Source organism: Aulonocara stuartgranti (genome assembly GCF_965226115.1).
Source record: "Aulonocara stuartgranti genome assembly, chromosome: 16".
Lineage (NCBI taxonomy): Eukaryota > Metazoa > Chordata > Actinopteri > Cichliformes > Cichlidae > Aulonocara > Aulonocara stuartgranti.
Genome location: NC_138952.1, coordinates 5,895,593 through 5,915,810, shown reverse-complemented (window position 1 = coordinate 5,915,810; position 20,218 = coordinate 5,895,593). Strand labels below are relative to the sequence as shown.

At 38.4% G+C, this 20,218-nt stretch overlaps 1 protein-coding gene across 2 annotated transcripts in view; it reads right to left on the bottom strand.

Moving 5' to 3' along the window:
* Nucleotides 1-19,784, bottom strand: part of slc4a3 (solute carrier family 4 member 3) — a 65,842-nt gene extending 46,058 nt beyond the window's left edge. For both annotated transcript variants that reach the window (XM_082508604.1, XM_082508603.1), the window contains exons 1-2: nucleotides 19,624-19,784; nucleotides 7,647-8,051 (exon numbers count right to left, since the gene is read on the bottom strand). In XM_082508604.1, the coding sequence (XP_082364730.1) occupies nucleotides 7,647-7,700 (54 nt within the window). In that variant the 5' untranslated portion in view covers nucleotides 7,701-8,051; nucleotides 19,624-19,784. The remainder of the gene's footprint in view (nucleotides 1-7,646; nucleotides 8,052-19,623) is intronic.
* Between the last annotated feature and the right edge of the window lie 434 nt (nucleotides 19,785-20,218).

Genomic DNA, 20,218 nt, shown 5'->3' with positions numbered 1-20,218 from the left:
CATCATCAGAATAGGAACACAGCAACTGTATATTCTCTGTTACATGCACAGAGGACATCAAATCAATACAACAAAGTGCTAAGCAGCAAAGAACTAATGCACTAGAGAGCCCCTGGAGACAGTGAAGACTGATGGGAGTGTCCTGCCTCAGCTATTTGGTGCTTGTGATAGGTCAGAATCACTGGCACATGCTGCTTCCTCTGCCTCAGATTGGTGCTGGCACAGTGCGTACTTTGGCTACCGTTCAGTGGTCTCAGATTGCTGTGCCAGGGCTCCATTACTTCCTAATTACCAGCAGGATGAAGGGACATGATGCATTTAATGATCCAAGCTACCTATCTACACAAGGCTGAGGCAGATGTAGCTAGGCAGAATAAAAGAAAGGTTTTTTTTTTTTTTTTTAAAGTGAGTGAGCAGTGAACGCCTTGTTTTTACTGCATGTCCAGCTCAATTTTGTTCATGGTTTAATGTGCTCTGTGTTCCAATGAGTCAATTTCCCCATTCACTTCCTCATTTCCTTCACCTGCTCTGGTGAGGGCTATTCGTCAGAGTAAGACCCTGAATTTAATAGTCCCGACATATTGCAACAGGGAACAATATTCTAGGGAGAGTTTACTACAGACAAGAGGCCTAACTCTTTCATGTTAGCTTTGAAGTCAGATGAGGTGGAAGGACACAGGAGGTGGGCCACCCCAGCCCAGGTGGTGGCGGCGTGATACGTACAGGAATAGAATCACACACAATGGCTTACAGTGATTTGAAATATTGTATGCTTTAAGTACTGTATGCCCAAATGGAAATCAGATCTATTACACAAAAAAACCCCAAAAAAATCAGGAAGGTATATTTGCCCTGTTTGCTATGAGTGCCATCACTGTGGGTTACAATCTACTGTCTGTAGATGTAATATTTCATGAAAATTCAAAATCTCTGTGGCTGGTTTGGCCACTTTGAACCAATTAAAATGTAAAGAAGCTTAAATTAAAAAAGTTCAATCAACACAGCTGAGATCCTCTCTAACCTTTACTCTAACCGCCCGACATCTACTACAATATTAATTTTTCATAATTTGTGGTATGGTGAGCCAGAGATGCATTTAAATATTTATCAGCGGCTGACTACTGTTCAGGAGGGCGTATGTGGGGCTGTGTTTGCTTTGTGTGAGGATTAAGTGTACTCGTGTTAGTGATCAGGAAACACTAAGTGAAAGCCATCGGGGTTCTGTACGCGCATTTCAGTTATGAAGTCACAAGGTGAATCAGGAATACTGTGAGGTCAGTTATAAATGATAAGCTACTGTAAAGAAATTTGGATTATGTTACATGTGTCTGTGAAGGTTCTCAGTCATCCAGGTCATCGTAGTCTAAGGAGCTGCGAAAAAAAAAGTGTCTGAACTTCTTTAAGTTGCTTGAAGACGTTTCACCTCTCATCTTCAGTTCTAAGAACAATTAGTGGAGAGTCCCAGATTTTAAGCCCTATGGGAGTGTCCCCAAGAGGGTCGTGGACCCCCTATTGATCCTCTACATAATCACACGAGCCAAGGTGTGAAAACAGGTGTGGGTCACAATCAGCCAAGGTTTCGGGTGAACCCATTGTGAAGCCTAGATTCACTGAGGTCATATGGCCCAGGATGTGAGTGGGCATTAAGGTGTCTGCGAAGGGATCTCAAAACTGAATTATAGATGGCACACAGTTGGTGTCGTAAGCCACCGCCTCTGTTCAAAGATGGTCGCTCACAGTGGACATAGAAGCTTCTTTCACTCCTAAGAACTATCTTAACTGTCCCCTTTTAACAGCTGTACCCTTGTTGAATGACCAAACTCTTCATCCAAAGTACACAAGTACTTCTATGTTTGAGGTAATATAGTGCAATAGTTCATTCAAGTAAATTATTTAAGTTTTTAAATGCAAACAGAGATCGCAGCATGCACTGTTTGACTGTCACAACTATACGAGGAAAAACAGCATGCATGATGGGAACTTTCTGTGTCTTTAATGCACGTTAAATTAGATCTTCCTTGTTTCTTCTCACAGTAATGAAAACTAAGTTAACCATGATGAACCTTCATATTAAATTAGCGTCCTACCATTGTACATGTATTATCTAATGAAGTCATAGAGAGCAACAGGTTCACAGGTTGTATTTGTAACATTTTTTTTAAAATAAAATAAAAAAGGACGTCACATTAGTTGCATCAAAATATGTGTTTTACGTGTAAGAAAATACAGCTGAGTTGAATAAATTAGCAAATGTGAGACGAGTACACATCAGCTACTGAAGCAACCATCAAAGAAACAGACTTTGAATAAACTTTGGTTTTGGCTTATAAAAGCTGTGAAAACACCATTGGACACTAAATTTAAAATATAAAATGAACCTTTTACTAATTAAAACACAGGTGGATAAAAATATTTAGCTCTTTAAAATTCTTCTCTTTGTGTTTCCTCGCAGAGTGCTCCTCTTTCTGTTGCTTCCTCCTCCTTTTATTTGGCGTGCCGTGTTTAAAGCGGCTTCCCTGTCGCTTTAAGCCGGGCCTCTTTGATTTAAGGAGCTGGCACGCTTCCCAGAAAAACAAATCACAACTAACATAAATATCAGCATCAGTGTTTTGCTTTTCTTCTCACTGCACAGCTGATGTTTATGAGCAATTATTTCAAACTGAACAGTTTGCATAAATATGATGTTTTGAAATAAAATGAGGGATGGTGAGCTCTCCTCAAATATGGTTCAATTATTGCATGCACCCATAAGCCTTATGAGCCTAATTACTTCTGTTAACTTCTATAGAGTCCCTGTAGAAAACAGCAGCCTTTGTCTTCAGTAAATTAGCCCATTTATAACTGCAACATGCTATCAAATAGAAATATTCAACATATGTTGCGTTATCTTATACATATGCCCGCGCTGCAGTATAGAATTGAAACTTTTGAACAATACGGTGCCACACAGTATCAGTTTTAGGTTGAAGGTGTACTTGGAACCCTTTTGGTGAAACCTTCAATTAAAGTTTACTACAGAGAGGACAAACTAACAGCACTGCAACCAAGCCAGTGATCCTTTTATGTAGTAAGCACTTAAAATAAGAACTTCAAATAACTGAAGACCAAGCAAATAAAGAGATACCACTGATTTGTCAATTTAACATTTAAATGCAATGCAACTGATTACCAAAGCTGGATACTTGTTTTCCTGGGGCTGTCAAAGAGTACAATGTAAATCTAAGGACAAAAAGAAAATGTCTGCAACAAGTCATCATGGTTTGGTTTTTTTATGTAGAAGTTTAAAAAATGTGGCAAATTAAAATGATAGAATTTAACCAGGTTCTTCCATGCTGCAGCACATATGAAACATCACTGTTAGCGTTGAGAAAAAACACTTAGATACATAAGCAAAAGGTGCAATGCAAATATAAGAAATACAATAAATTACAGGAGTGCAGCATCCCACATTACCACCAAATGATGATCAGTGCTGTTAGCAGCAATGTGCATTGCCCCATCAACATGCAGTCCAGAGGTGATCAGGTCTTTGCAACCGTAGCACCTAGACTCTGGAATAACCTCCCTGCTCATATTCGTTGGCTATTATCTGGCTTGTTGTGTTGTCACCTTTATTGTTTCTTGCCCTGTTCCTTCTTAACTGTTTCGCTCTCATTGTCTCATGCTCTGTCTGACTGTGAAGCACTTTGGTCAACTCAGTTGTTATGAATATGTGCTATAGAAATACACTTTGATTGATTTGATTGATGTGCCTTAAATTGCAAGAAACAAAAATACGTGACTAAACCAGGACCTATGCTGTGTTGTTTCAGCCAGTTCACACCTCCAGTGAACATGTCAAAGTGTCCCCCAGTAACCCTAAACCACACCTGCCTCCATTAGAGAGTGAGTGTGTATGTGGTGGTTAGAAGTGTTTAAAGGTATAGAATAAAATACTGTATAAATGTATGTGTGAATGGGTGAATGTGGCTTACAGTAAAAAGTGCCTTGAGTGCTCACTAAGCGTAGAAAAGCTTGGTATAAATAACAGTCCATTTACCATTCACGTTAGAGAGCAACACCAGTGGTCTCTGTGGCAACGGGGACCATTGGGCTTTGCTTTCATATGATTCATACACACATGCCCTCACACTAAACCACAAAAACAAAGTCTCGACTAGCAGAATCAATCAGACTGTAGGAGACTAAAACCTGTGCAGAGAAGCCGCTCCGTCTCACTGCAGAGGCTCCGTCTGTGTATATGAACACAGAGCTGACAAGTGATTGAAGGTAGAAAGAGTCTACTTTTTGCAGCCAATCGTTGAGCCTGTTATTTCCACCAAACTACAATATGTTACATGCACTTTGGAGGACACAGTTCCCGCTGTGCATAATGACACATCACCTACTTAGATGATAGAACTGTTTTTCCCTGAGATCACCGGCTATTCTGTTTCGCTTGAAGCAAAGCTACAAAGCATTGTGCAAAGCTGGACATGGAGCATTTTCCACAGACCCCAGGGTGACTCATCACTGCTTGGAGAAATTGGAAGTAACAATTTAGTCTTCAAGACATTTCAGTGCTCTTTTCACTCAAGATAATCATCTTGCTATTGTGTAAGGAAATGCTATTGCTCAAAATATGAGCAAGGATGTACACCGAGCCACACCAGAGTCTAAACAGCAGGATTTTATGACAAAAGTCAACTCATTAATTGAATCTCTGCAATTTGCTCAACTTCAATGAACTCTGATATGCAAATATGGTCTGCTCATTATCCATTTATGACCTTGGATTGAACAGTTTTAAGAATTTAAACAGAGAAGGCAACTGAGCTTATTATCAGTTTTGCACAATCCACCTAATTTCCTCTGCCAAACTATAAACTACTCCACCAAAAGTAATTGTAGACCACTAAAAGAGCAGATGGTGCAAATATGTCTCCTGAGTACAATGGGTCTTGTGCTGGCATGTTTCTGGCTGGCTAGAACGAACAATAGCAGTTAGTTTATCAATGGACTGTCAGCTAGTCCTGTAACATTGGTGCATGCGGCCGAGCTTATGTTAATTTAAAATGTTATTGCTTGCTGCCATATGGTAAAATATAAACAATGCCTTTGGAAATATTGGAAACAAGCCCTTTGTTTTCGATACACATGGTGCGTCAAAGGGCAGCGTTAGCCTGAGGATGACAGAACAGTAATGTCCAAATGCTTCCGACTGAATTAACAGATCCAAGTAGAAAATATTCAAAACAACAACAAATATTATGTTTTATTGCCTATTGTACACCATTATGGATATGGAAATATCTGCAGGCATTGCTCTCTGGTCGAAACAAGTGTTCTGGCAGCTAACTGGTGTGAAAGTGTGAACTGAGTGCTGGAGATGTTGCAGCTAAGAACTGACTTAACACCAACTCAAACAAATCATTTCATGGCTATCTGTCAAACAATCATGTAGGCTTGTTTTCTCACTTAGCTTTCTGATCTCAAGCCGCACTCGCTAACAGCACTGAAGTTTCTGGAGACGTCCTGTAGCTTTAAAGGAACACGACTCTATTGTACAAGCTGCTATAATAACATCTGCTACACAACACTTTTCTTATTCAGATTACTTACTCTATTACTTATCCAGAGTAATAGAGTAACTAGCTGGTTAGACACCATGTTTCTTTAAGGACTGACCTCAATTCTATCTGAATTTAGAAGCAGGCCTTTATGTATTTAAGACATTCATGTGGATAGATGAAGCTGGTTATCAGATGCATTGCAATGAAAATGTACAATATGTCTCATAATTAGAGCAGGGCGATATGACCAAAAATATTTATCAAGATATACATTTAAAAATTTGCGATAACGATATAACTGACGATATAATTGACACTAGACAAAATACTTTACAACTCCAAAACTTCATTAGTGCAAAAAAACCCCATCAATGTATTTTCACTTAAACAAGCAGCTGTTTTTTATCTCCATTAAAGTTATATAAAAATTTAACAGTGCAAATGCAAATTCCTTGCTGACAGTTTAACCAAAAGGCATTTGCAGTGGGAATTGGCCGACATATCCTCAGCATAACCATGTATAATATCCACAAAACTTAAAAAGAGGTTATACACACACAATACGGTAAAATTATGTTGAAGCACAGTACGTATCACTCCGCGAGGCTCCTGACTACGGTAGCCGTAATGCTCCGACAACCCATTAAGCAGTGCAGGTTCATAGCTTAGCAAAGTCGTACTAAAACATTTGACAGATTTTCGAGCGCCGTGTACCACAGAAAATCGTTTTGAGGTCAGTAAGCACAACCAGAATTCATACATAAGGCACACGGGATTATAAGGGGCACTGTCGACTTTCAGAAAAATCAAAGGATTGAATTTAAGTGTGCCGTATTTTCCAAAAAACACGGAAAAAACGACGGCCCTCTAGCATGCTCTACCAAAAATAGTGCTTTGTTGTGTATCTGACGGACGAAGTCTAAACCAGTTCCACACCAATGAAGTTGCAGCATTTTTACAAACCAATTCTGCTTCATCCGTTTCATTCAACGATCCGCTTTTGCCCTTCTCATTCTCCGTCGCCGCCATGCTTTTTCCGCCATGTGCGTAAACAGAAGGCTGGTGGTTGGATCCTGGGCAGTTCCAGTCTCCATTTGGCAAGATATTAACCCCAAGTTGCTCTCCAATGCATGCGTCAGAATAGGGCTGGGCTTTGCTAAGCTACGAAGCCGCTCCGCTTGATGGATTGTCGGAGCATTAAGGGTATTGTAGTCAGGAGCCTCGCGGAGTGATACGTACTGTGCTTCAACATAATATTACCGTATTGTGTGTGTATAACCTCTTTTTAAGTTTTGTGGATATTATACATGGTTATGCTGAGGATATGTCAGCCAATTCCCACTGCAAATGCCTTTTGGTTAAACTGTCAGCAAGGAATTTGCATTTGCACTATTAAATTTTTATATAACTTTAATGCACATAAAAAACAGCTGCTTGTTTAAGTGAAAATACATTGATGATTTGTTTGTTTTTTTTGCACTAATAAAGTTGTGGAGTTGTAAAGTATTTGGTCTAGTGTCAATTATATCGTCAGTTATATCGTTATCGCAAATTTTTAAATGTATATTGTGATAAATATTTCTGGTCATATCGCCCTGCTCTGCGTCAGAATATGAATGTTAGATAGAAAGCACTAAAGCGTATGAATGGGTTAATGCGGTTGTATAAAGTGCTTCGGAGCTCCAGGACAATAGAAAAGTGCTATATAGAAATCAGTCCATTTAATAGACACGTTGATGGTTTGTAGAACGTATGTATTGAAGTTAACACCAAAACTCAAGCACTTCTGATTTAAGGCTTTATTTTTCAGAGCCAAAGTATCCAAGGTCATACGCAGTGAGGATGTAAGACTGTTAACAAGATAACCGACCTCTGTGGGAGTAGAGTTCAGGTAGCTGCTCTGCACTGTGTTGGCACATGGCATTGAAAAAGATGAAAGAAAATTAACTGCATCCTTGAAGTTTCAAATAGACATCTACTGTAATGACATTCATTAACCCCTCCTGTGCAATCCATTATTATATTATTATGCTAACTATCGTTATTCTTATTTTTATAATAACAGGTTCAGTTTAAGAAAACAATACTTCTTACCTGCTGTAGGTTTATTAACACATCTATGTCAGGGGCATGACCTCCTGTAGCCATGGGGCCCGGCAAGCAGCCAGAGGGTAGAGCAGACCTCTAAAACGTGCAGGGTCCTGCAGGGAAGTGGACTAGTGTGGCTGGAATGAGGGGAGACTGGCTATGGAATTGCTGTGAGGAAGATGATGCGGTGGACGTGACTGGACCAACAAGAGTGGTCCAAGAAGTGGGTGACAAAGGTCAAAGTGTTTAGGTGTTGGGGTCAGGTAGGGTTTGTATCTTTGGGAGAGGGGAATAAGCAGGAGAGAGAAAGAGGGAAAGAAGGGCTGCACGGCAGGAACCTGGAGGAGGACGGGATCAGCCCTTCTCTTTCACTGCTGGGGATCCAGGAAGCCTTTGGGGTGGCATAACCTGCTGGAGAATGAACAGGGTAGGAGGTTAGCAGTCAGATATGATGGATAGTTTGTAACCAAGTGACCAAGTGACCAACCTTACATGTGACCAAGCACATGTAAGGTTATATAGTACATAATCACCATATGCTGATGGATACACATCCAAAGAAACACAGTCATATATAACCACAAATTACACACAGTAAACTAAAAGTCCACAGACAAATCTGAAAACAAAATGTGAATCAGAGAATCTAATTTTAATTTTTTCCTTTTTAAAAAATGTTGAGGTTTTTTTTAAGCTAGGTAGCTTAGCATAATTACAGGAAGTGGTCCAAATTAAACAATGTTCTGTAAAATCATAACAAAATCCACCTATGAGCAAGTCTAAAGTTTGCTATTACTGATTATAAAGTGTTTTGAGTGCTCAGAGTAGAAAAGCTTTATATAACAATGAGTACCACAAAAAGATGTTGGAGGTGTTTGCTTACAGATTGTACTGCCTTGTACAAAGGCAGGGTAGCTGCTTTGACCGTTTGCAGCTATGAGCTGGTTGGCTTGTAAATTATTATTTATGCAAAAGTATATTCAGGTGGTAGTAATGTAATTGACATTATAAAACATGCACGTAGCTTTTGCTGTGGAAAAATGGAGCTACATGAATTTTACTTGAATGTCACTAGATGTCGATAGCTGTGGTTAGAAAAAAATAGTTAAGCCTACGCTGTTCTGGTGAGTTTATGAGCTCACTAAATTATTTTGGATCGTATTGAATAACAAAAACTCTTTTTTTTGTAAATCATGATCACTAGACAATGAGCATGCTGCCTATGAGACAAAAAATTGTTAAACTGAAAAAAAGTCTGAAGGTTTGGTCACTGACTGCTTGGCTTTTTATGTCATAATTAAAAATGTGGCCAATAAAAGTATATATCTGAGTGACGGTAATAACATTTAATACGTAAAATGGTATTACGGTAGAATTATTTGTCTTTGGTGTAGTGTGACCTAGATAAGTTAGTTAAGCTATTTATTACAGTAAGTCAGGTAAAGTAATTATATATTTGAAACAGCTATTTCCCCACTTCTCACCTAGCTGACGTTGGCAGGGAAACAGGGAAATCTAGAGCTCTGTACCAGAAAATACCAGACTGATGCAAAAAACAGCTCACCGTGAGTCTCAGTGGGACTGTTACCATTATGTTAAAATTAAATTTCCAGATAGAAATTAGCATCTTACCAGCTAAGTGACTGTTAAGATATCTTCACAGGTCATTACTGCTGGTGCTCCATGAATTAAATGATTTCAAGTCTTTAGATCAGTTTCATAATTTGAAAACCCCAGTAGCACACATCCACAAAGAGCAGACAGCTGAATCATCCTGAAAATGTCAAAAATAAATGCTAGTGATTGGACTGGTCTCAACATGATGGAAAACAGGTGCTTCTCTTCCATGTAAACATGCCGGTTGTTGGTCTGTAATTATATTATTCTGGGCAGTGCAGGAGGGGACGGGGCAGGGGAAGAGCTGCCATTTAAAATCCACTAACTCCTCCAAAGACTGAGTCTGTGCTGTCTATAATTTTGGTGTGCCTACATTGCTTTGCCAGACCAGACAGAGAAGGAAATACCAGAATACGCTAATCCGAAAATCCTTTTGTCATGCGCAGGCTTTGCTTTGATTAACTCATATTTTTGATTTATTGAGCTAATAATACCCCTTGGTTTTTATAAGGCTTCGCTGCAGTATAAACAAGAAGGACGCAAAACAGAAAACATTAGGCTAAATTAAGCAAATAATAAGTAAGAATGTACTGCCAACATAAAATAGTCATGGGAATTAATGAAACCCAGTTAAATCAACCCCGAGTGACCAGTTGTGTTTGGTGTTGCCGTTTTCCCACAGTCACAATATGAGGCTTCACATCTGTCTCAGTTTTATTCAGCTGACTCACTTGCTCCCTTTGAGACATTTACATTTGGCTCACAGCTCACATTATACACAAGGCACTGCACAAATAGAAGTACTGTAGGCTGCTGAGATCTAGAGCAGTTTGAGGTTATGTCTTTAACAGTGAGGTACTATGCACATGCACTCCATAGTACTGCATTAACAGTTCAGTACACAGCAGATGCATACACCTCCCCTGCATAACCACAGACTAATCCATTGTGAGTAACTCTCAGTGTTTTAAAGCACAGCTTTATGGATATGCAACGGAAATATACATTCAAGCAACGTGAATATGGAGTGGTAACGGGGTGAACATGGAGTAGGTAGTCACACCAAAGCTGACCCATATCTTGCCCTGCCTACCACCACCCAGACCAGTGCCCAGTGATATCAAATGTCTCACCCCCTTGACACAGCCATGTAATCAGAGAGCTCTGAATGGTTCTGCCTTTGAATGTGTGAAAGGATTGATATATTAGTGATTGTGTTACAGACACTGGTGGCGGAAGCAGCTGAGGAACGCCAACATTTAAAAAAAGGAAAACAAAAGGCCTGGTAAACATCCAGTCTGCAATACAAAGAATCAGGGTGACTGGTCAGGGTGTGATACCTACAGAGAAAAGTAAAGATGAGATGACGGTAAAATATTCCGCTGGATTTCTGTTAAACATCAGCAACTGAGCAAGAAAGAAAAAACATATTTATATGACGATGCAATGATTGCATAACGAATGTGAGAAAGAAATCCTTGTCATATCACAAGTACATGGCAGGTTGGCAGATGTGCCAAAAAATGTGTTTACAGACAGGCATTTCATTTGCTCAGATTACTATGTAAAGTGGATGCTTAACCTTGCAATTGACTTTATAAATACAGTCATTCTGGGCTCCCTCTGCTTGACAGCCACCTTGTTTAAACTGTTACCTGTTTCAAGAGATCAGCATAAAATATCAACTGCCAAAAGTAATTCGATCACAAGGTCTAGAAGTTAGAAACAAGCTGTAAAAAAGTACCACAAGAATTCTCTAGACTAGGAGGTTTAAGGACTAGTCACAGAGTTAATGGAATTGAATAACCATACCAATTCTGAATGTACACTAATACTGATGTCAATAGTTGGGCCCATTGGTGGTTAACCCTTTAAGACCTACCATAGAAACAAGTCCGCCAGAGTTATCTTTATATTTTTACATGCTGTAGTGCCATTTTTGGGAGCATTTCAAGTTGCTATACATCAATAAAACCGTTATAGCCCAAATTTTAATAATATGTATGCATTAAGTCTATAATAACTACATAAATTGCAAAAAAGTGCAATAACTACAAAAGATGTAAAATCGTATTTGGGTTGGTTTTTTTTTTTTTTTTTACATATATTTCTAGTTAGAGAAATTTAAGAGGTTTGTCCCTCAAAACTATAAATACAAAAAAGTTGCACAAAGTAGTTTCTAACAACAGGAAATTAATTTTGAGTGTCTTCATAGTTTTATTTTTGAAATACACAAAATATTATATAGTGCTGGAAAAACAAAAATAAATATTATAATGCAAATTTGCAAAAAAACAGCAGGTGCATCAAAATAAACTATTTACAGCAGTGCAATTTGAGTTCTAAGCATCCCAGAAACTATTCAAAAAAGCATGAAGTCAGACATGACTTTTAAAATCACCAGTACAGGCTTATAAGGTCCCTAAGGTAAAAAACTACATTTTCCGCGAAAAAGACGTCACTTCCGGTTTCGGCCAGGTAATGGTGGACACGCGATAGTTCGCGCTGACGTCTATCCCAACAAAGGAAGTGTTATGAACAGTTGATCAGATCGGCAAAGCGTGTTTCTGGAATATTATATTTTTGTTGCTGCTGTTTGTATTTTTGTTGCTGCAAGTGCTTTTTATGCTGTTTTTGCAAAGCCATATGTGGAACAACAAGATGATGACATAAGATGTAAGTACAACTACTCCGGTTTCATGTGCAAAACAATTATTGTGCTAGCTTGCATGGTTCTGGTTCTACAGGGATTTAAAAATAGTTACGCAAAACGGAGCGTGCCCTCTCCGACCAGTTTTAAAGGGTTAATACTATACATTGTAATACATATACTATTGTAGATTTACAAGACATCTGATGATGTTATGAAGTTCTGAGTAAACATGGTATTTACTAACATTTGATAGACCAATTAATACATGACTTATTAATAAAGAAATGTAATAACATATTAAATAGTAAAGATAATAACTGCAACCCCACTTAATTTAAATTTGCCTATGTGTTTTTTTTATTACCTCTATATAGTAGAAAGTCAAGCCCAGGCCTACTCTCATATTTATAGTCCCTGCACCTGTGCAAGCTGCTTTGCAACCCAGCTCCATTATATCTCCTTCTTCCCATGTTTGTCTTTTTTAATTGATGCCTGCTCTGTACTGAATGTGGACTCTCACCACTTCTCTCCCCACCTTCAGATTTCCGTACATCCATCAAAGTGCTGGGATGACCCCAAAAACAACAAAATTAATGCTCTGATTTATTTCCTTTTAGGCTGTGATTTTGACATTAGTATTTCTTTAAGCAAAAGAAATGAATTAAACTAAATCAGTAATAAATATGTAAAACTTTTTTTTTATAAAGAGAAAGCTAAACAGTGTATGTTGACTCACTTCCTGGATTAAATTTTATGTTGTTGAATTTATGACTTTTAGTCATCGTTAAAAATAAAAGTTGTGAGTAGCCAAAATGAGTTTGGCTTTTTAAATGAGTTTAAAAGGCCAAACTCACTCATATTTCAGCCTTCGATATATGAGTGAGGAGCATGGACATCTGGAAGCATCTTGGTTTAGGACTGCTGCTCGACCATGTTGAAAGAAGCCAGCTGAGGTAGTTCTGGCATCTGGTCACGATACCTCCTAAGCACCTCCCTTTGGAGGGTTTCCCGGCACGCTCAACAGGAGGAGATCCCAGGGTATTCCCACAACCCACTAGAGAGAATGTTTATTTCTTCTGGCCTGAAAATGCCCCAGGATCCCCCAGGAGGAACTGGATGTATCGCCCTGCCCAGGACATCTAGGACACTTTACTTAGTCTGCTGCCACTGTGACCTAGCTTGTGATATAATGGTTGGATGTCAGAAACTTAAGTTCCCCCCCAGCTCTATGTACTTGTTGAACGTTATCTGATCATACTTGTTTTGGAAAAACTTTGTGGTTTTTTTTTTGTTTTTTTGTTTTTTTTAAGGAAAAACTTTGTGTTCAAAAACTGGTTTCAATCATTTTTTTTTTTAGAATGTCCTTTTATTAGAACAAAGGGACATTTTAAAAAATCTTATGCCGACACAGAAATAGCACAAAAGTGAAGTTTGTAATTTAAAAGAAAACTCACAGGCTCCAGGAGTACTAGCCTATGTGCAAGAAGTGGCTGTTACGCAGCCATCTGTTCATAACCATTTCATAACCGTGGCTCGGGGGGTTGGGAAGCGTATCTGTAACCGGAAGGTCGCCGGTTCGATCCCTGGGCTCTCTGCCCTGGTCGTTGTGTCCTTGGGCAAGACCCTTTACCCTACCGCCTACTGGTGTTGGCCAGAGGGGCCGATGGCACGATATGGCAGCCTCGCTTCTGTCAGTCTGCCCCACAGCAGCTGTGGCTACAACTGTAGCTTGCCTCCACCGGTGTGAATGTGAGAGTGAATGAATAGTGGCATTGTAAAGTGCTTTGGGTGCCTTGAAAAGCGCTATATAAATCCAATCCATTATTATTATGAACACATTAGTTGTTGTATTAAACGGCAAATACAAGTATTTAATTTATTGACTACATTAATGTGATTAATAATTCTTGCCTTGTGAGCATCTGCAGTGCACTTTTGACCAAGGAGGGTTAGGGTCACTCTTTCTACCATGTTTGCTGGGTATAACCGCATTTTGAGAATTTAAAGTAATATACCACTAGTTCCAAACTTCGCAAAGAAAAACCACCATATATGTCTCAGTTAACCCAAGTGATAGAGTATTTTCAGGGGAATTCAGTTTGATTTATATAAGAAGAAGAAGCTAATTTGTTTTTGTGTCTGACTGCAAACTTTTTGTTTATCATGCATAAATTAGCAGAGTGTAATGTGCACAGAGGCAGAAAGCCACAGATGCTTGTAGAGTTACTGTTCAACAGCTTGGTGTTTGTGACACATCATTTAATCAAGGTAATCGCAGCAGATCAATACATCTAATGGAGCTATCTTTTGGTGCAGCCATTTGCAAATTAGATGTTGTAGCCCCCAGATGGCTGCAGGGACTCAACTAACAGCACTTTAAAAAGACTTTTAATCTAATGTGGCATAACAGCACCACATGGCACATATTCAAGTTAAATAACGTTGAACAAAAATAGAGGTATTTAGTATTTTAAAGACTCTTAAAACCGATACTGATATATCAGATTTAAAAACTCTGATATTCCAGTATATCGGACAATATTTTTTTTTGTTTCCGACACATATAGATTCAACAGATTTTCTTAATATTTTTTAAGCTATTTATTTACTCGTTTACACTTTGCCCGACTCATCTTGGATCAGCCTGTTGTTGTATTTCTGTGTTGCCAACAGAGAAGTTGAAAAATGCCCTCTGGTGGCCAAACTATGTAACACCAACACTCACAACATGGCCTTGGGTGTTTCTGCCGTGTCCTCTTTACTTTTCAAATGTTCATTTATCAAACATTATAAGTGCTGATATTTGTAGATCCGCAAATAGCTAATATAGGCTTTATTGTATTACTTGCTTTTGCCTTGTAGCCTTTTATGTAATATGGGATGTGAGACAGTATATTTTAGAGCCTTAACCACAGAGAAAAACACAACGATTTCAGAAGTATTAATTTAGTCAGTTAATTGTGGTGTGACATTGTTAAACTGGTAAGCATCGCCCACGTTAGTGTTCTGTACTGGCAGCTACTGCGGCTCTTTATAGGATGTCAAGAAACTGTCATTAAAAATTGAATTTTTCTATGTAAGAGACAAGATTCAAGACTTGTTAGAAGCTTGTATAACTAAATTGTAGATGAAGTCATTTTATGCTACTCAGAAAAGATGCTAATGACATAAGTAAAAAAGGGTGAAATAAATAAGAACCTGTGGCTGGGATGTGGCATCTTATTAACTTTAATTTTTGACTGATAAAAAAATGTTAATGCAAACTGCTTCCCCTCAGGTAACAGAAAAGTCCATTTCATTTCTAAATCAAGTATAGTAAGCATGAAGCCCATGACTGTATGCAGGACAGATTCACCCAAAAGGTGCCATGGGAAAATTTAAATTTAAGGTAAACCTCGAAATGTTTACCTGGTGTCCCTGAGATTTTGCTGCTTCATCATACTAAGCAATTGTAATGAAAACAAAGAAACCAAAGAAAGAGAGTGGTCGAGTTTGACAAAGAATTAGTCTTGGCATCAGTGTTGAGACATCTTGCAGACTTTCACAGTGCACACTGACAAACATGGACAGGACCTCACATACAGTGCAGACGGAGAGTGTAAGATCGTGACTTGCTGTTAACCACATTTAACCTGTTAAATCACATGTATCCGCCTGAATACTGCTAAAAGCTTCATGTAAATATAATCTGTGCAGACCACTGCTGCACACAAACTCATCTACTAGTCTCAAAGACTGCAGTAACAACCACTTCTCCAACTCCAGGCCAGATCGGGGCACTTCAGACACAGCAGTGAGCTATTTCTTCATATATACATCTAAATTTAGAGATAAGTGGGCAGCAAACTCAGAGACATGATGGCTCATAATTCTACAAAGCCTCAAACTTGAACACAATGATGCTACAGACTTAGAGTGCAATATTTTAAGCTTGACGACCAAAAAGTATAAAGCTCTTTTCATAACTATAGTCATCAGTTTTGTGCATTCATATTGTGAGACTGGAACGACAATGATAAATTATTTATTCAATCTGATTTAATTCAGACACTGAATTTATCATTAATCCATTTCTAATTTCTATCTCAGACGCCATAAACAATTTATATCACAAAATCAATGTTAATAAAACCAAACGGAGAAAAGACTAATGTGTTTATGTAAAGCTCTTTTTTGAATTCAAACTGAGAATAAATTACATTTCATTGGTGCTGTTAACAGCAGTTATACATAACATTTTAAATAATTCAACAACAGAAACAAGATGACTGTGACTCTCTACAAAGTTTTTATTGCAACCATAAGTAGACAAAAATGAAAAGAGCTACTAGGTTATTCTGTCAACCTAAAACTAGGTTTGATAAATCATTTTCATTTTCATCAGAAGAAATGACCTGAAATCAATTTGTGTACTAAAATGACTGAATACTAGGGGTGGGGGAAAAAATCGATACTGTGTAGTATCGTGATATTTTGTTTGCTAATAATGTATCGATACAGGGACAGCAGAAATCGATATTTTGTTACAAAAAAGGTTTTTGTGGACTGGAACATGCTCTGACTTCAGAGCATGTTGATCAGCTCCTTTTTCTGAGCAAGAATCCTGACATTCCTTCACTGTCCAAATGTGTTTAACTTGTTTTTTGGCAGCAATAAACACGACAGTTTACTTATTTTAATTTAAGACATGTTTTATTTTAATTAAGTTTAAAACTTTTTTTATTTAATGTAAAATTATATTTTGTTTTAATTTATTTTCAAATTCTTCAGTTGCTGAATGGGCTGCATAGTTTTCATAAATTGCATAGTTCAGAATAGCTATAATTGTACCAGATGGTTGCATTCAGTTAAGTTGGACTAGACTGTAATACAAACCGTTCAGTTTGTCAACAATAAAACTGACTGAAATGAGAGAAAGACTGAGTGCGAGGCTTTGATATTAGATAAAATGAATATTGATAAAGTTTACCTTTATGTACAGAATCTGAATATCGCAAAATATTTTAAAAAATTGCAATTCTATCGTATCATGCGTTAAGTATTGTGATAATATCGTATCGTGGGATGTATGGTGATCCCCACCTCTACTGAATACACAGAGAAAGTGTATTTAGTTTTATTCTTTGTCAGTACAATTGGACAACACAAATCTATTGAGATGTCTAAATTACTCAGAATAAGGGGTATTAAAAATATTTTGTCTTTGTACTATAACAACGTTGTTGATTTTCCTAAAACTAGTCTCGGACAAACACCATCCATATTATAGTCATTTTAAAAAATAAAACTACCACTGACTTTTTTCAGGGGAAAAAACTAAAATAAAATAAAAAACTGAAGCAGATTTCTGTCCCGTCTTCACCCCCAACCAGTCACCAGATGGAAACCTGAGCCTGGTTTTCCTGGAGGTTTCTTCCTGTTGAAAGAGAGTTTTTCCTTCTCACTGTCGCCAAACCACTTGGTCATAGAGGGTCATATGTTGGGGTTTCCTCTGTTTTCCCTGTATTATTCTTTTGTATACAAATAAAGCACTGTGAGGCAACTGTTGTTGTGATTTTGTGATACATAAATAAAACTGAATTGAATTGAAAAAGATTTGGCACAGTAATGGTGATCTTCTTTTAAAGAAGATAGACACCTACTGTTCAACTTTTAGCAATAATATAAGTATGATGGGCGAGTCAACAATTTTCAACCAGAGTGAAGTGTCTCAACAAACTACTCAAAGAATTCTTACAGTAAAGACTTGTGATTGTCACTACTGTGAATCTAAATATCCACCTGTTGCTACCATCAGATCAAAATGACTTTGGTTTACTACCAAGCTAGTTGCCTATTTGATGATTGTTTCTACTTAGCTCTTGTTATAGTAACTTGTTTTGGCAGTGACACCTGGTAAGTTGTTCCAGTAATACACGTACTTTTCGCAGTAATATATTATGTAAGGTATTACAAGTCAGATTTTCAGTTTTTCCAATTAAGTCCATAATATTTTTGCATGTTTTTCACTTAATTTTACTGACATACCTGTTTTTCAATTACTAATCAAACTACACCAGCTTTAACCAAACAAAACAAAACCAACAAACTAGCTCATTAGTGCAAATAGTCTAATAAAATTACTTCCTCAACAAAACAGAGGAATAAACTTCTTGACGGGTCAGTTTCTGGACTGGTCAGTTTCAGTTTTCTCAAATATTTATTTTTCAAACCTTAACATTAGCATTTTGGCTGCTACAACGTTTGGCTTTTAGCCCCAAAAGTGACCATACTGGGAAGAGAGGATAAGGGTTAAGTTAACAGCTATGGCTAGAAGCTGAAAGCATCCACTGAATGAGTGCAAAACACAGATACATAAACCAGCTAATTAGTATAAAGTAACCGACTAATGAAATAGTCAGATGTGCTATACCACACAGCAGCCCATATTACATGTCCGATAATGTCATTAACTTCTCCAACAGCACAAACATAGTCAAGAGGTCCAATTCAGTGACTTGAATTAGTGATCATTTTTCAATTTTTTCAATATTCAATATTTGTTTCACAAATTCCTTTCCAAGATTTCAATAAAACTGAAAAATAACACCAAAGTAACTGCAGTTTTCCGCATCTTAAAATGTTTGGCAAACAGGAATAAAAACTTGCAAAGTGCCTGATGTGGTCCGCGAGCATATTAACAATACTAATACTATCAAAATCACTGCCTTGCACTTGGATGGAGGCAGGAATAAGAGCAAGATAACTTAAACACGGGGCAATTCTTCACTCTACTACAGGCAGAGAGGAAATGATTCTCACAGGGTAACCTGAGCCTCTACACATTATGGCAAATCGTTCATGCTTTATTATAAAATGTGAGTGTTTATGTAATGTAAACTGAATTATGCTGTCATAAAATGCAAACAGGGAGTGAGATGAAACCTCCGAAAGGCTCCTTGTTTATTTATGATAGCTGAGCAGCCCTTCTGGAGGACATATTGTCAGCTGAAATCCCACTCAGCTCCTTGTGGCTCAGACATAAGTGGCTCGATGATCAATACTCGCACTCAATTCTGAAATTCCTTATTTATAAAAACAGAGAAGCACAAAGGTGCCAGGTTACCTCCACTCCGCTGGTTTCCACGGGAACAAACAGGCAGCTTCTTTAAACCTTCAGTTCCTGGAAATCCTCCAAAAGCAGCCCGAGTTTACTCTCCTCAGCAGACGACGGTTGCTGAGTCATTACTATGTGACCTTACCGCCACCTCCAGCTACTGTTTGAATTTGAACGTCGGACTATTTCACACAATCCAGAGCCACCGATCTTCTGCGAGCGACAACTAGAGCTACTTTCTGCGATAAAACAACAATGTCGACTATCAGCGTACTACAATGAGCACAACGCCACCGCCTCCGACTCGGAGGAACGCTGCTCGACCTGCACAATGAGTAATGAAGACGTATCTGCCTCTCCAGCAGCCCCTGCACCCGCAGACAGCGCTGCACCTGCGAGGACTCACTCTGCAGCCTTCCTTTGCAAGCTGGCATGTCTCAGTTTGAGCGAAAGCATTAAATGCGCAGCATTAAGCAGCCATTTACTTTTGCCAAAGCACATGCATGTCTTTGCTGCACGGCAATTATCCACGCAGCATCACGCTGATGCCACGGTGCGTAGTTGCCCACTCAAAACTCAACGCTGTAACGCTTGCATGGATCATTTCGCGGACTTACCTGCGTTTTCACAGAGCAGTCTGCACAGAGGAGAAAGAGCTAGAAGCGGGAGATGAGGCGACTATAGGACGCAGCAGCGGGGCTGGTTCACTCTATAACCTTTACTGGAGACACGCGAGGCAGCCTGCTGGATCTGCCAAAGGATGCTCAGGCTGACCACGTGACTGGGGAGGACAACCAGCCTATCTCAAGTTACCGATGGACACAAAATTTAGAGCTTAATCTCAGAAGAGTCAGAGCAGCAGGCAAAAGCAACAAAAAACCTCTTCAGTAAACAATTCCTACGAGACAGATGACCAGCTGTTTAAATATATATATATATAAGTGGAAGTATAACAATATGCCTCAACACATGTGGATTAATCATGCTGGCATAACTACATCAGGAATAGCATTATCAGAAAATCTGGAGGAGTAGTTCATAGTTTTACACTATGCCAAGTCACCCTCGAACCTTATGTGTGGCACCCGTGACCTGAACAGTTTGTGTTTTTCAGGTCTGTACTCATGAACTGCCGGTTTTGCATCATCATCATCATCATCATCATCATTATTGTTGTTGTTGTTGTTTCCAAAAATAAAAATAAAATCAATA